This window comes from Apaloderma vittatum, unplaced genomic scaffold (genome assembly GCF_000703405.1).
Source record: "Apaloderma vittatum isolate BGI_N311 unplaced genomic scaffold, ASM70340v1 scaffold2962, whole genome shotgun sequence".
NCBI classification, from domain to species: Eukaryota; Metazoa; Chordata; class Aves; order Trogoniformes; family Trogonidae; genus Apaloderma; species Apaloderma vittatum.
In genome coordinates, this window is record NW_009703986.1 from 140841 (window position 1) to 156196 (window position 15356).

The following is a 15356-nucleotide window of genomic DNA, read 5'->3' on the forward strand; positions in this document are numbered from 1 at the left end:
GAAATAGTTTCTTCTTTGCTCTTTTCCATGCCAAATCTGCTTCCAAACTAAAGCAAAGGAAGTGTGCTATATAAATAAGTGAATGTACAGATAAGTTTTGAGAAAACCAAGACAAAAGCCACAGAAACAAGTGGGTATTATTATTTTTTTTTTTTAAATTGTTCTTCTGGCTGTGTCCTCCTTCAAAAAGGCTAGAAAAGGTGAAGAAAATATATCATTTGTCTCCTCAAATGTCACTTGCTCAGTACTGGGTGTTGGGGTTTCTTATTCCCTGCAAAGGTTGGTAAAGAAACGCTCCATGCTGGCGATGTTTTCTGTTTGCTTCCTTTGCGTCGGTGTTCACAGTGCCAGCTTCATTGGGTGTTAACTCCAACACACTAGAAGTTCATCTTAGACTAGTTTACAAAAAAAAAAAAAAAAAGAGGAGAAAAGTTGACTGTTGTCTTTGCTAGTTCAGCTCAATTGTAGCCAGTTGTGCCAAAATTGCATCCAGAAATGTCATTTTTGGGACATGTTTCACCTTATAACTGCCTTCCAACATCTGAAGGGAACCCCCAGGAAGGCTGGGGAGGGACTTTTTACAAATATGTCCAGCAATAAGTCAAGGGGAAATGGATTTAAATTGAAGAAGAACAGGTTTAGGTTGGATCTTAGGAAGAAATTCTTCAGTCTGAGGGTAGCAAGACTCTGGAATTGATTGCCCAGAGAGGCGGTGGCTGTCCCCTCTCTGGAGATGTTTAAGGCCAGGTTGGATGAGGTCTTGATCAACCTGGTCTATTTAAGGGTATCGGGGAGGTTGGATTAGATGGCCCCTTCCAACCTGAGACATTCGATGATTTGATGATTATTTGATATCCAAGAAAGGAGAATGTGGGACAGACGTGGCTCAATTCATGCAGAACCCTTCTACCTTTTTCCCACTAGAAGAGATAGTTACTGCTTTGTGGCAACTTTAGTCTATTTGAAGAGTGACATTAGCAGCTTTGCCTTGTAAACTCTTGTATAAAGTACATTATTGTGTGTCCTCTTCCAAGAGGACATGTGGCACACAATTAAAAAAAGAAAAAAAGGCATAACCAACAGGGTTATCTTCCTGGGGAGAAAAGGAAGCAAAGGTAGAATAAAGATGCTGGGGTATAATTTCTAGGGTCCTACGTTGCTTGCTGGAGCACATGTCATCAAGGCAGACACAAGCTGAGGTTTGCCTTGCTCCTGCAGAGAGCAGGACCAGGCCCTGCTGACCAAGTATGTGCTTATCCCTTAATTTGAAATGAGGAACTATGGAAGCTCTGACACATTCTTTCTGTTATGGGGAAACTGAGCACTGAGACATAAGATGCTCATAGTCACTTGCGGAAAGAGGCAACAGACCAAGCAGTGCTCCGAGGGAGAGCTGATGCTGACAAGCGTATCCCTTGTGGTTATTGTTTGTGGATTTGACAAACTTCTTCCCTGTTTGAGCCCAGTCCAGATCAGTCTCTTCATCCGGCCTTGATTCTTCCCATTGAACACTAAAACAACTTGAATTTCTAGGGGTTAATCTGGAAAAAGGATGTTTTCTTTTTACCTACAACCCAGCTTGAGGACTGGGTCTGCTCTGCTGTGTGTGCAATGGGTATCTGGTGGCTCTTGCAGTCTGTAGGTTGGGCAGGCTCCAGGGAGCCGTATGGAATAAAAGATCACCATGAAAATATTCCTGAACACTCTCTTTTCTAGGTAAATGTCTTGTAAGTTGCTTATCAATTTTTTCCATGTTCTTTTTGAATGTTAATTCTTTAGGTTTCCATCCGCAAAGAAGAAACTAAGTCACATGGATTTCTGATGCTTCATCTGATTTTATTTTAGCTTTAAGATACAGCTGTGCACAGGTAGTAGAATATACTTCTTGGTAGTAAAGTGACTAGAGAAGAATTAAAATTACCAGCTGCTGAGGATGCATAAAACTGTCAGCTTTCATTTCTGATCTCAATGAAGGAATCAGTAAGTTCTTTCTTCGTGGGGAAGCAGAAGGCAGAGAAGCCAAAGGAGTCTTTTGTGAGCAGACAATCAGTTTTGTATGTGTTAAGTTTTATGAGTAGATTTCACTCAACAGCTGCATTTCTCCATGTTTTTGAATGTGTGAGAGAGAGAACCCTTAAAACATACGAAAAAGAAACCCACAACCCTTCTTTTAAATTACCCATCCATGGACTGGGCATACTTTTGAGTGATCATCTTTCTCCACCACTTTAAAAGTGCAGGTCACCTTGTTGAAAATGCTTATGCACTTCTCTGTATCGTAGTTAGCAGGACGTGGATGGCTATAATTGGGAAAAGAAAAAGAAAAAGGTGATGAGACCGAGAAGTAAACAGCTTCCATTTTAGATGGAATCTACACTTTTAATAGGAAGAGGCTATACTGAGGAGGTGTTCAGAAGCAAAAGGAGAGCTTACACAAAGCTCCCAGATAAAATGTTAATTAATCTGCTGCTTAAGTAGGATAAGGGGAGAGTTGTAGTTTGCTTATCTGATTTATGGCAAAGAGATGTGTGTTGTTTTTATTTACTACTCCAGTATCATTGTTTTTTCTCTTCCACCAAAGTATGGAACACGAATTGAATGAGTTGTTTGGTGTCGCTATTGGGTATAAATTTGTGATATGGTGTGAGTGAGAGAAGAGTCACGGTCATTCCCAGGGACTCCTCTCTGAAGGGAAGTGGTTTGTGCTGTGTCACAGCAACAGAGGAAAACCCTCACTACTGCTCTGAACTCACTTGTTGCAGCATTCAATTCCATCCTCAAAACAGTAGCAACGCAAGCAGCTACCCATCATCCATCTGGAACCCATTAAATGTGTCTTTCCTTTCGAGTCACGGCAGCCTGAAAACAGAACGTGCAAGCAACCTTCAGTGTCAGACCTATGACGCTAACAATGCTATTGCTTGTACAAAATGGGTGTGATCTTGCTTGTTATTTTGCATTAACATTCCTATCTGGCAAATATGGAGGTTCCCCGACAGAACAGGACTGCTGCTATTCTAATGCGTGGAGCAGGGTGTCCTGGGTTGCTTTCTTTCCTATGTTACATGATCTGGAAAGCAGGATTTTAGGAGACCAGGACAAGACAGAGTGGAAGATTTGGGGGTTTTAGGCTGTGTCTTTATCTATGAATATGTTCTGTTTCTTTGGCAATGTTAACTCATTTTTCTAGTACTAGCACTAGCTTTCCCAGAAAAAGCTCTATTTTGGGGCACTTGGTTTATTTTGCAGGCTGGTACACATCAGCTCTTCTTGTGTCCAAATGACTGTATATTTCTTTTCTGAGCACATAGTTTCCTGCAGGTCCCCTCCCCTGTAGACTGATGGACTAGCTGTGTTCAGAAAGAGCAGCCCCAGATTTAAAGAACTTGGCTTGGGATAAAGAAACCACTAATGAATAAATTGATCAGTGTGCTGAACACTTGCCAATCTATTTCCTGCTTGACACACATAAAGGCCCTGTTCCTTCCTTCTCTGTATTTCCAAATACGCTGCCATAGTGAAAACATGAATTATTACTTCATGCAGATGAATAAACTAAGTCTATGCTACACCCATGGACAAAATTAATTTGTCATTTGGCCTCTGTGATACTCTTCAGATAAACCCTTCTTTTTTATAAGATATTATAAATTTCCTGCCCTCCATACCCCATCTGCCCCCCACCACTCCACCCCATTTGCTAGTAGTTTCTCTCCACTGCTTCTGCTTATTTCTAAATTGTGATAAATTGCAGGGACTGGAAAAGTCAGATCAAGCAGCAATTGGTGAATGTGGCGATGCTTGTCAAGTTGAGGACAGTTGACTTCTTACCTATGATCTCCCCATTAGATTTCACTGGCTTCAATGGCTCAAAGGAGCAACCAGCATTAGACAGTGGCACGCTGATGGCAAGGACAAGAAGGGAAGCCAAGGCGGTTTTCTGCACAGGAAAGAAGAATTTATTTGAATACTTATGTAACCATTACGATGTCTGGGTGAAAAATACTACCACTAGAAATAGGAATATGCATTGTGGTTTCAAATCAAAATCTTGTTGTCTTTTGCAGTTCAGACACTTCAACACGCAACTGGCAATACTGAACCATTTAGAGGAAGAAGCAGCTGAGAATAGTGGGGGAGGGGAAAAAAACCCTGTCTTCCCAAGCTATTAAAATAAAGCATTGCCTAGTACAGCTCCAGCGGACCAAGACATTGTGTGTGAAAAGAGTGTGTTCTGTTCCCTTCCCCTTCCCCTTCATTTTTCTCATCCTTATTTTCTTCGTAGGATAGGTCATTGAGTGTCTCTGTCACTAACCTCACTCACAGTTGTAAAAACTTCTTCTCTTGAGCCTGAAGAACCAACTGGATGTTTCACCCTAATATTGAAGGATTAGGAACTTGCTGAAGAATTTTAGCTCAAGTTGAATGCTCTAGATTTGACCCTGCTTTGAGCAGGGAAGTTGGACCAAATGATATACAGGTGTCCCTTCGAACCTAAATAATGCTATATTCTATGACCTTTGTCAGCAGCTTCTTTTGAAAGTTTGGCTTAAATTCTGCAGCTAGTCTGTTATCCTTCAATACTAGTTTGAACCGTTTGAAGGGCTTTCATTAGGGATATGAAAGAACTACGTGCAAGAACTGTAGGACAGATTTAGCTGTGATGAATTGAAAATCTGGGAAGAAGATGAGGAACAAACAGTGACATACACACACATTCTATGTAAGTGTGTTTGTTTTGGACAAACTAAAACAGCTCACTTGTAAAAAGAAGTCATACCTGAGAGATGACAGGAGGGAAAACTAGCATTTTATTTTGCAGAAGAAAGGTTAAAGCCCACATATCTGCAGCAGAGCTGCAAATGAGTAAAAATTGAGATAACGTAAATGTTCAGATGTTATACAAATGAAGGCCTGTTCTAGGCTGAGACACAGTAGAGCATCTTTCTGCCAGAAAATGAATTATCTCCAAATGTTATATTTAAGTGAAAGCAGGTTATAAAAAAAAAAACAAAAAAAAACCCCACAAAACCTTAGTAGGAGTCCTGTTAGATGTTTTCTGCCATAGACATTCTTAACTGCTTGAGCCTATGAGTCTGACTTTTGCTTTCAAAACACAGAATTTATACTTTTTCCAAGCTGCTTACATTTCTGAGTACTGAGATACATCCAACAAAATCTCCTTTAAAATCTATAGAAACACACCATAGTCTTTTACAGTATCAGACAGAAGGACTCACCATTCTTGCAGGATTATCAGGCTTCCAGTAAGGAAACGTATCTTCTCTGAGAACTTATATATAGAGGGAATTTATGATACCGGTCCTTGAGCAAACCAAACATGCACAAATAACTCCAATGAGGTTTCTACAAAATGACCTCATGGGGTGGTGATTATTAAAATAAGCCAAGTATAAACAGGAGGGTTTGGTTCTACAGGCACTGAGGAAATAGGTGGGGCTTTTGTGCCAAACCAGATCTGGAAAGTAATTACAGGAAGTACTTTGGAAGGAATTTCAAGCCTGGAGAGAATATTTAGCACACACCCTGAGAAACCCTTTAGAGACATTGTGGATGTCACAACAAAATAGGCATGCTTAGTTTGAACCCTCTAGGTTTTAAAAGAGAGGAACTTTGTATAATCATTCAGCTTTCTTGTTCATCAGCTGAAGATGAAAAAAGGCTTTTGTGGAAGAGGAGTGGTGGTTGGAAAAGCAGGTTTCTGTGGAGCGTGAGCGCTCCTTAGAGAAGGGGTCATAGAATCATAGAATGGCATGGGCTGGAAGGGACCTTAGAGATCATCTAGTCCAACCTCCCTGTTTTGGGCAGGGACGCCACCTCTCAACTAGACCAGGCAATACATGGGGACCAACCTTAGGAAAGGGTCCTAGATAACCATTTTCTTCCTTGTTTAGTTTGCCATCACATAGAAGGCCCATATGCTCAGGTCCTCTGTGGGAAAACAAGCGTCATGTATGGTCTTCCTCAATTCCTGTAGCCAGGGGGAAATGCTGTCTTTTTTGCTGAGGCTGTGCATGTCAGGGGCAGGCACATTTCCCAAGTGCTTAGGACAGTAATTTGATAGCAAAGCTCTTAGGTATAGTCTCGTTCTGCTTAGATTTCATCTAACTGTTTCAAATGCTTCAAACTCTGTAGCCCTGGTAGGTGAAAAAGTCTTCCCCTTATTAGCAGGGCTGCACAATTTGAAATACTTGAACTAACTATTCTGACTGCCTAATTGTGTTGCCTTGTTGTGTGGGTTTGGGAGCAGAGGTGGGTATTCCGTGTCTTCTACTCAAACTCCAGAGCTGAGAACAAGCTCAGGAAGTCCATGTGAGAAAGACAAATTTATTTTCTTTTTTTATCGCAGTGCAGATCATGGTCACAAGGACATCTTAGCTGCCTTCAACTCAGTAGGTTGGGTAAGTTGTTTTTTTTCCTACGGTTGTCAAATCTTTCTTCTAGATGGCAGAAAGAGCTGAAGTGTTTGCAGGCATTTATTGGTTTGATAAATTTGCCCACAATCCCGCTCTCATTAATAAGTTGGATTTGCTAGTGCTGATGTATGCTCTGCCCTGAAACAAATGACTAACACCACAGCCAAAAGGCTCATCGTGCCTTTGACTCCTAATCACTCTTTGGATCTCTCACAAATAAGTATGAAGCCATTTTAACAGCATCACTGTGGTTTCAGACACTGTCAGTGTCTCAGAGGAGGTATTTCAGAGCATATAATTTTTTATGCTAAAGGAGAGAAATAGAGCTGAGTAGTATAACAAAATAAAACACCTTGATCCTAGCCCAAAGCTCCTTTTGTGTTGGCTGCAGTGAAGATGGGGAGAGTTTGCATTCTCCTTTCCACTGTCCTGTTCCTGTGTTGCTTGACCTAATTCATGTACATCTGTGAGATGGCTACAGAAAGGTCCTAGCTTTGCATGCTTGCCCTCTGCAAGCTTCACGAGCTGAGAAGTAACTATTTAACTTTGGCTGACAATACTGCAGGATTTGCAATAGAGCCCTGTTCAAGATAGGGGCTCCTCTAGGTCCTCAAAGGTAATCTGGAGCAAGTATTCCAAGAGGGTTTACAAGAAAAGGACTGTCAGATTGCATTGCCTTAATTCTCTTAATATGACTGAGATATTTATTTCTTTTATTCCATGTTGTGGAGTCTGCATGCAATATTTTACCTGATAGGCGCCCTGCAGCAATTCTTGTCTGTGAACAAAAGTCACTAGACATGTAGCTATTTGTGATGCTGACGTACTGGAGCGAAAATTGTGGAATTTGTTACAGTCAGAACCCAGTCAGCTTGCTGGTTTGGTGCTGAGTGACACAGAACAAGTTTGCTGCTCAACTTCGAAACCCCAGCCAATGGACAGATGTGTTTTCTCTCCCATCTTCTCAGACAAGCAGTGACCACCTAGATAGTCTCATTGGAGAGCCCTCCCTGCTTTTCGGGTGCAAGCTATGCCAGGTATGGAGAAAAGTTCCTGCAAGGAGCTTTCTTTGGAACACAGCAGGGAGTGACCTGTCTAAGCCTGGGCAGTGTGTAGGGACAGTGAAGAAGCTCTTTGCGTAATCTGTGCTATCAGGGGACCCCGACAACATACTGAGGTGCTGAAACCACTCAGAACAGCAAACTTTATGTAGATAGTGCATTCAGATGTTGAGACGGATCAGCTTTCTGCAGGAGAGAGTAAGTGCAGGACTCCTCATAGAAGACAGGTTCGCATATCTGGTCATTAAAACCAGTAGGTTGACTAGAACTGCCGCTGAAAGGAGGAAGCAAGAGGAAGCGTGAGGCAGATCAACTCATAGATCATAAGTAAACACAATTGTACAGATAAATTTGTCTTGACCTTAAAGTGACGATGTTATGTATAACCTGATAATGCTGTGTACGTTGGTTTTACAGCTGTTAAACAAAGTCTGCTGCAATTGCACGTGAGAAAGGACAACTGTTTTAAGAAAAACCGTTAGCAAACAGCACTAAAATATACGGTGCGTTGTACACACAGAAGCACCTTGTAAATGCAGTAGAAGGAAGTTTTACCTTGGTGGGAAAACTTTTGTGAACACTGAGACTCAAATACCTGCAAACATCAAAGCCTGTGCCCTTAGACCTCTCCTGGCACAGGAATTAGTGAAGAATTATATTCATATTACAGGCAAGGGGCACAGATGGTGCTAGTGACTTGTTCTAGATAACAGGGGGCATCGCAGAAATTTGAATTGAGGTCTCGATTCAAGCTGGGAGGCCCAAGCTGAAGACAACAATTTCATTTCCGCCATGATCCTGAACACCACTGTCCCCCTCCATGTGTAGCAGAGTCCTCATCCCTGGACCAAATTTCAGATTTTAACTCAATGCAATTTCTGTGAGATGAGAAACACTACATTTTTTTCACCCATTTAGTTCTGTGGGTAAGCAAAGTTCCCTCTTGCTAAGGCAGAAACGCATTTATTTAAAACACACGGTGATTCCTCAGCCAGTCTGGAAAAGTCTGTCAGGTTGTGATCCCCAGATGAAGGGGATCCCCAGTGCTAAGCAAGGGACAGAGAGACAGACAAGATCTCAAGAACAAACTGAAAATGCCGAGCTGTGTTTGAGAGGAGGAGACCTGCATCTCTGCAGCATGGGTAGTGCTGAGGAAGATAGCTACAGATACCAAGGCAGCAAGGACAAAAGTCCAGAGGCAGTAAAACAAAATGGATAAGGTATGACAGAGCTAGGCAAAAAGAGATCTCCAATTTGTGGGAAGTCCAATATTTCCTACACTTCTGACTCAAGCCATCCCTAACAAAAAAGATCTCAGAAATCTCCTGTGAGACAGAAAATGACAGAAAAGTTTATTCTTATTATGAAAAAGTTTATTTTTATTATGAAAAAACACAGTGATTTCCAACACACCTTGATATTCCAGCCCTGCAACTCATTAAGCAAATGAATATTGTAACTCTATGAAGAACTAAAGACTTTCTTGTGGAGCCGTGTCTTAAGGAGTTAGCTACAGGAAAGGTGGCTGGTGGGAGTGTTGCTGTAGTTCTTGCCCGGAGTGCCTCTGGCTTTGTGGATCTTAGGTGGTGCAATAATGGACCCCACTCTGGCCTCACTGGCACTGGAAGCATGTCTTTGGTCCTCCAGGTGGCACCAAATAGATGCAGTCTAGTTTTACGCTGTTAGTTATTTAGTTGAGCAACTACAGGCTTTTCTTTTTTGGGGGGGTGGGTGGGAGAGGGGGCAGAGAAAGCTCAGTTAATATTGTGGATACCCCACCAACCTTGTATTTCAGCTCTATTTAGATGGTATGGGCTTGGTTCCACCTTCTAAACTTGTTAGTCACTGATTCCATGAAGATAACACACAGTGGTTGGATATTATTGCTGCACGGTCTAGAAACAGACTGTGGTGGGGAGGGCAGCTACAGAATGCTTCAGCCAAAACCACTATTTGTCTTGGCCGTTGGGATCTTTTATCCTTTTTCTTCTCTCCTGTTTGCACTGTAATGCATGAAATCCTGCTTCTTGCCATTTCTTATCCTACACTTTTCCTGTCTGCTCCTGATGGGCAGCAACTAGAACAGTACATCAAGAGGCCTGTTGGGGCTCTTATCTCTAGCAAGCTTCACCAGAATTGCACCTGGGCTGTTTAGCTCATAACAGCAGTACTCATTGCATGTGGTGTCAAGAAGAAAGCCCAGGAAACACTGCTGTAAAACTCCACAGTGTCTGGGACTACATCTTGAAGGTATTTTAACAGTTACTGAGAGCATACTTGTGCTAGGAGAATTGATTTCCTGCTCCTTAAGAAAGCAAACAGGACTCAGAGCATGTGAAAGGCTTTATGTAAATTTTTTTTTTCAAAAAATGACAGCTGGCATTTTATTTTTGTTGTTCTTTCAAATGTGAAATAGGTTGCAGCTCAAATGCATGTGTGGTATTGCCATGGCTCTCTGATCACATACCTTTCAACCAATTGACTCCAAGGGCTATGAAATCTTAAGACTCTGAAATTTGGACTTATCATGATAACAATGTCTTGTTCCTAAGGAGCTCTTGTAGGGCCTGGCTGGTGTTTCCTGCAAGGGTGAATATAAAAAAGGCAAAAAAAATTATTCTTCAGTGTCTTACCAAGCAAAACAAACCCCAAAATATTTCATGTTTGGAGGTTGGGATTTCTGAGGAAGTTACTGATATTCAACTAGTAATCAATAAATGGTTTCATGAATGATGGAAAACTGGACTGGTACCTCTCTGTGTTTCTGCCCTACACATCTTCCTCATCTTTGGTAGTTCACAAATAATGACAAGGATTCAAAACAGAGGGTGAGTTATAATCATCCTGCTTTCCTGCAGATGGATCATCTCAAGAATGCAGAAAAAAAACCAACCCCCCCAAAATCGCCTGTAGCAATGCTGTTACGCATTTTCCTTCTCAGTAGATAGACTTGCCAGTTTATAGCAAGAGAGGTTCAAGATTCCCGAGCTTCATTGTTAAAACTGTTTCCTTTAGAGGAAGAAAAGTAGTTTCAGTAGCACCAGCTGCTCTGGCAATAGAAACCCCAATATAATTGCATGTTGACACTGAAAGATCTCTTTCTTTAAAATATCTGGAGGGAATTTCTGGGTTTCAGTGAAACTGGACCATTCTCTGGAGCCTCTGGGCAAGTTATTTCTCTATTTCCTTGGCCTGGTAAACTCACCAGAGTTCATTGTGTTGCTTGTCAGGAGTCAGCTCTTGTTTGTCCTGGGCTGCTCAGATTCTGCTTCAAGTTTATGTGGTGGAGGAGGTAACACTGCAGTGGAAGGTGGGCTTTCCCACCCGTGGATAACTTCTGGAAGGATGTGCTAATCATATTGGTCAAATGTACTGGTTCTTGCCAGCCCCATCACCTTAAAGAATGTATTAAGCATGAGATCCAAAGCCTGTGCAACATTTCTTATTTCAGTCACTCATGCCTGTTTACTGATGCTGTCAGCAAATCAGAAATCTCCTTGCATGAGAAAGTAGGCTTCATCTGTAAGAAAACTGACACCAATTTTCTAGAATAACTGTTGGGACTCTAGGAGGTAAAAAGGTTCAGAACTGTAAGGAATGAGAGCGGCTTGTGCCAGGGTACTGGTGCACAGCATGTTGGAGCAGTGAGGGGAATGCACTCCTTTCTCAAAGAAGGTGATGTTGCCCCATGTTATTACATAATGAGAACCATCATTACGAAATATTTCTGGATGTTTCATTTGGATTTATTGTCTTCAAAATAGTTTGGTGATACCAACACGAGTAATGACAGAAATGAGATATTGTATCTGATTATGCATCCTGTATACTGAATTAGAACAATTAGGAGACTAGAAGAGCTTAGAAGAGCTGCTGAAGTACTCTCTCTTACAAGATATCCCATGTCTTCAAGCTTCTCCGTGATGGCAAAGCATCTGCAGGAAGAGGAGGAATTCCACGATGTGGAGAGCTTTGGAACAGGTGGATTGTTAGCCCACACGAGAATAAACAAAACACTCCTCTGAGGGGTTATGTCTATTCACCACGTCATAGTTACAGCTTTCCTTGTTGAAAACAACTTTACAATTTTCTTTGTCGTAACCAATAGGAGTGTGAAAGCTGTCATTGGGAAAGAGAAAGCAAATGTTAGATTGAGAACAATAAGAGATTCAACACTGGTTCAGTGATTACAGTTTGAACTAATGATGAGTGAGAGATCTCTAAAACTATGCCTAATACCAGCCCAGGTACTTTGAGTGCCACACAGCTACAGCTTTCAGGGCCTCAGTTGATGCTGTGCTGCACCGCACTGTGTAGATGTACCCGTATGCTCAGCCCTGGCACATGGATTTCTAGCACAGCACTCTACAGTGTGCCATAAGCATAGTCTTGGCATGTTTTACCCCTTTTCCATTGATTTTTCATTATTGCCTGTTTGCTTAGAATGTGGTAGCTGTTCTCTAGTAGATCGAGTGTTACCTGAGCAAAGGCGATGATCATAATCAAGCCATTTTGGCCCTTTAAGAAGGCAGGATAAGAGGAGAGGAGGATGTTGGAGAAAGAGATCTGAGAACAGAGCCTTGTCACTCTTGGGTCAGCATGTTCACTGGAGAAAAGCACCTCCAGAAAGGGATTCAGATCATCATAAGCCCTTTAGAGGAGCTTCTTTCTAGTCCCTTCTGGAATTATTTCCTTCATATATCCACTTTCCCTGCTAAGGAAAGACTTAACTGCAGTGTTAGGAAGGGTTCATCAGTTCCTCAGAATTGAAGGCAAGCATCAACTGAATGTGTCTGGAAGGGCCAGTGCCCAGTCCCGTTGTGTGAGCTAAGGGAAACACAGCCAAGGATGCAAATGACCAAGACCTATACACGGCTTGCCCTAGGTCTGTGAAATGGGTGAGGAAAGGCTCTCTCGTGCCCTTAGAAACTCAGTTATCCTTAGCATATGGAAAGCTGTGGTTTTCCTGTGGGCAATTATGCTACCAAAAAGTCCAAACTTACAGGGAGCAGCAACTTAATGAACTTGGGCTGCAGCTGCATCTGAAGCAATTTTTGGTCCTCTCAATTTGCCCAAAGGGGTATAGCTTTCCATCCACGATACAGCCTGCATAAGACAGCAGCAAAACAAAACATGTTCTTTAAGCCTTCACATAAAAGTCAAAATGTTTAAAAATTATTTTGAGTTTTGTGAAAATGGTTTTCTTGGCAATAGTAAAATAGAAATCATTTTATTCTCTGGATTATTACCCAGACTATTTTGGGAGCCTGAACTTGTTTCTTCTTCACTTTTTAGAGACCGTTTCAGTGTGAGTGATCTGGGGTGAAAGAGGCAACCAAACAGCGAGATCTGCCATCTGGCACCAGACTTTACTCGAAACTGCTCTCAACTCCTCCATCAGCACCACGTGCTGGAATAGCAATAGCAACCTACAACCAATAGCAATAATCTTGCTGAAACCATAGGCAGTCCAGGGGAAGACTGTTTTTTCCATACTTCTGGTAACTTACTGGAACCTCGTCTTCATGTCTTTCTGACATCTTCCCTTATATTTTGAGCCCATGTCTTTCTGACATCTTCCCTTATATTTTGAGCCCTTCCTGGCAGCTCCACATAGAGACAAGCCACCACAGAACAATTAAGAGAGAAGACCTTCCTTGTTCTTACCTTTGTCAGCCTCCCCTGGCTTGTTAAGTTTAGAAAAGCAGTATCCGTCGCCCAGTGGCACCATGATGCCCGTTGCAACAAGGAAAGCCAGAAAGCTCTTCTGGAAAAGAGACAGAGCCCACGGCCTGAATTTAATTCCACTTTGATTATCTTTGTTCTTAAAAGCAAAGTCACTGAACCTGAAGCAAAAATTAGAAATAACCTTATGCATACATGAAAATGTGGAAAAAAAGGCACTCTTGATATTTCACTGTCGTTGTAGAGACAGACACGACACAACTGAATGGTATTAGAATGGCTCAGAAATGGTTCCTTTATTACAGAAAGGGTGTGCCTTTTATACATAGTCGAAGGTACTAGAAGAAGGTAGCGTGGCCTTTGCTTATAGGTCAAACACTTGTTTTTCACATTCTAATTGGGTAACAATTAGCAGCTTCTGGCTGGGCTCATCCCCCCGGATCTTGAGGGAGAAAGTTCTGCACATGTGTCCAAACTAAGTACACACAACTTCCCATCTTAAGGGTACACTGGGAATTTGTCAAGGTCAATGTCTTCAACCAATGCCAGGTTACCAGCAGTCCAGCTGCCATCCCCCACATTTCACTGCAATGATGACTTTATCCTTTAGGCAGGAAGAGACTAAATGATATGCTATGTATGTGTCAGCAGTATCACTCCCTGCCAAAGTCCAATCTCTAGAAATTACAAAAAGCCTCAACAGTATTATACACTTGAAAGTTCTGTCAGACTCTTATTAGTGCTTTTAATAACTTTGAGTCAGATTTAGCTATTTCTCCAGAAAATCACTGTCTGCATAGCATCCCATTGCTTCGTTTTGGGGTACAGCAACTTCTCCAAATTTGATGGTGATGTGGAGATTTCAAACCTAACTATAGTCCAGTAAGTTTTGTAAGCAGGTGTCTAGATAAAGAAGAGAGACACAAATTAGTGTCTTAAGGTACAATTCTAGTGCTGTACATTCTGCTTATCAGCATGTGAGCCATCTTGTCAAACCATGCCCACACAGGTCTGGATATGTCACTGTACACCCTTCCTTTTGTCTAGTGGTAGCAACAGCTAAACATCTCTATGAGCTCTTCAGAGATGTCTGCTGGGACCTGCTGAATCTTTTGAGAAAGCCTGCAGAACTTTGTAATGATTGTACTGAGGTAGATGGATCAGAGAAGCATGAGAGAGCACAGTGTTATTTTGGTGGCTTGCTCAGGCTGGTTAACTTAAGGCAAAATTTGTCCTGCTTTGTCTTCTCAGTGAGAAGCAATGAAAGGAAATTACGTGAATTTTCTTGGTAGCACTTGCAGATTAACATGAAAGGATTGCAAAATGAGTAGATCTTTCCAAGTTACTCTTGTGAACTCCAGAGGCTACTGCTACCTAGAAGTGGGGTTTAAAATAGCAGTGAGATGCCATGGTTTCAGGCATCTCTACTGCCCACCTGAGTTTACTAGAATCATAAATATCAAAAGACACAGAAAAGTCTCGAACTTTAGACAGGTAGCAAGTCAAGGGGAATCTCCTCTGTCTGTGTGGAAAAAAAATTGTTATTTTAATCCTTGATGTGCTGCTTTCTTGCAAGGCTGAGGGACATTTACGGCGTGGTAAAAGGGCAGAGGATGATCTATGGAATCATTTGGGAATAGTGTAATATTTAATTTCCATAGCAGTTCTGCGATTTGGAGTTCCTGAGGCTTTGAAGTAGAGTAGAGCCAATAGCTAGAATGAGAGTAGTTAAGAAGAAAGACTGAAATTCTTGAAATGTGTTACTCTGTGGTGCCTGGCCAAAGGGAAATTATCCAAGCAACTCCTGTTCCTGGTCTCTGCTGAGGCTCCATGTGCATCTGGCACAGATCTGTGGGGGTATCTGTGCTGTGCAGCTATTTGGAGCTTTGTGAGCTGAGGGAATCATGGCTTGCCACAGCGTATCTCAACATGCCTGGGGTACTGCTTACTGTGCATTAGTCATCCACCTTGACTCTGGCAGTTGTTTTCCTTCAAATGGGTTCAGGTGTTCGCAACAGTACAGGCCAGAGATCTTACTGCTGTTACTCATGTCTTTGTAGAAACGACTAAAACGTTTCTTTTGCTGTGCTAGGCTGTTATCTGTGAATGTTTTACCCTTTGTTTGTTCCAACATTTGTCCTTATCTTGCCATTCTGAGAAATGCCAGTCAGAT

At 41.9% G+C, this 15356-nt stretch overlaps 2 protein-coding genes across 2 annotated transcripts; both read right to left on the reverse strand.

Annotated features, from left to right (window-relative positions):
- Nucleotides 1–2170: 2170 nt before the first annotated feature.
- Nucleotides 2171–10027, reverse strand: LOC104270462 (beta-microseminoprotein-like). The gene is made up of 5 exons (XM_009864847.1): nt 9966–10027; nt 7188–7263; nt 3832–3940; nt 2754–2859; nt 2171–2300 (listed from the first exon to the last, which is right to left on the reverse strand). The coding sequence occupies exons 1-5, from the start codon at nt 10025–10027 to the stop codon at nt 2171–2173; spliced, it is 483 nt and encodes a 160-aa protein (XP_009863149.1).
- A 1460-nt stretch (nt 10028–11487) lies between these two features.
- LOC104270463 (beta-microseminoprotein-like) lies at nt 11488–13344 on the reverse strand (the record flags this gene model as incomplete). Its single annotated transcript, XM_009864848.1, has 3 exons — nt 11488–11617; nt 12502–12604; nt 13166–13344. Coding segments are annotated over 3 exons (412 nt in total), but the record flags the coding sequence as incomplete, so codon positions are not given.
- Nucleotides 13345–15356: the final 2012 nt, after the last annotated feature.

Excerpts from the sequence above, each read along its gene's own strand:
- LOC104270462 (XM_009864847.1), bottom strand. The coding sequence starts at position 10,027 with ATGATAAGTCCAAATTTCAGAGTCTTAAGATTTCATAGCCCTTGGAGT. Across the intron at positions 7,264-9,965 it reads TGGAGTCAATTGGTTGAAAG|TACGTCAGCATCACAAATAG; the intron begins GTATGTGATCAG and ends TTTTCGCTCCAG. Across the intron at positions 3,941-7,187 it reads TGCTGCAGGGCGCCTATCAG|AAAACCGCCTTGGCTTCCCT; the intron begins GTAAAATATTGC and ends TTTCCTGTGCAG.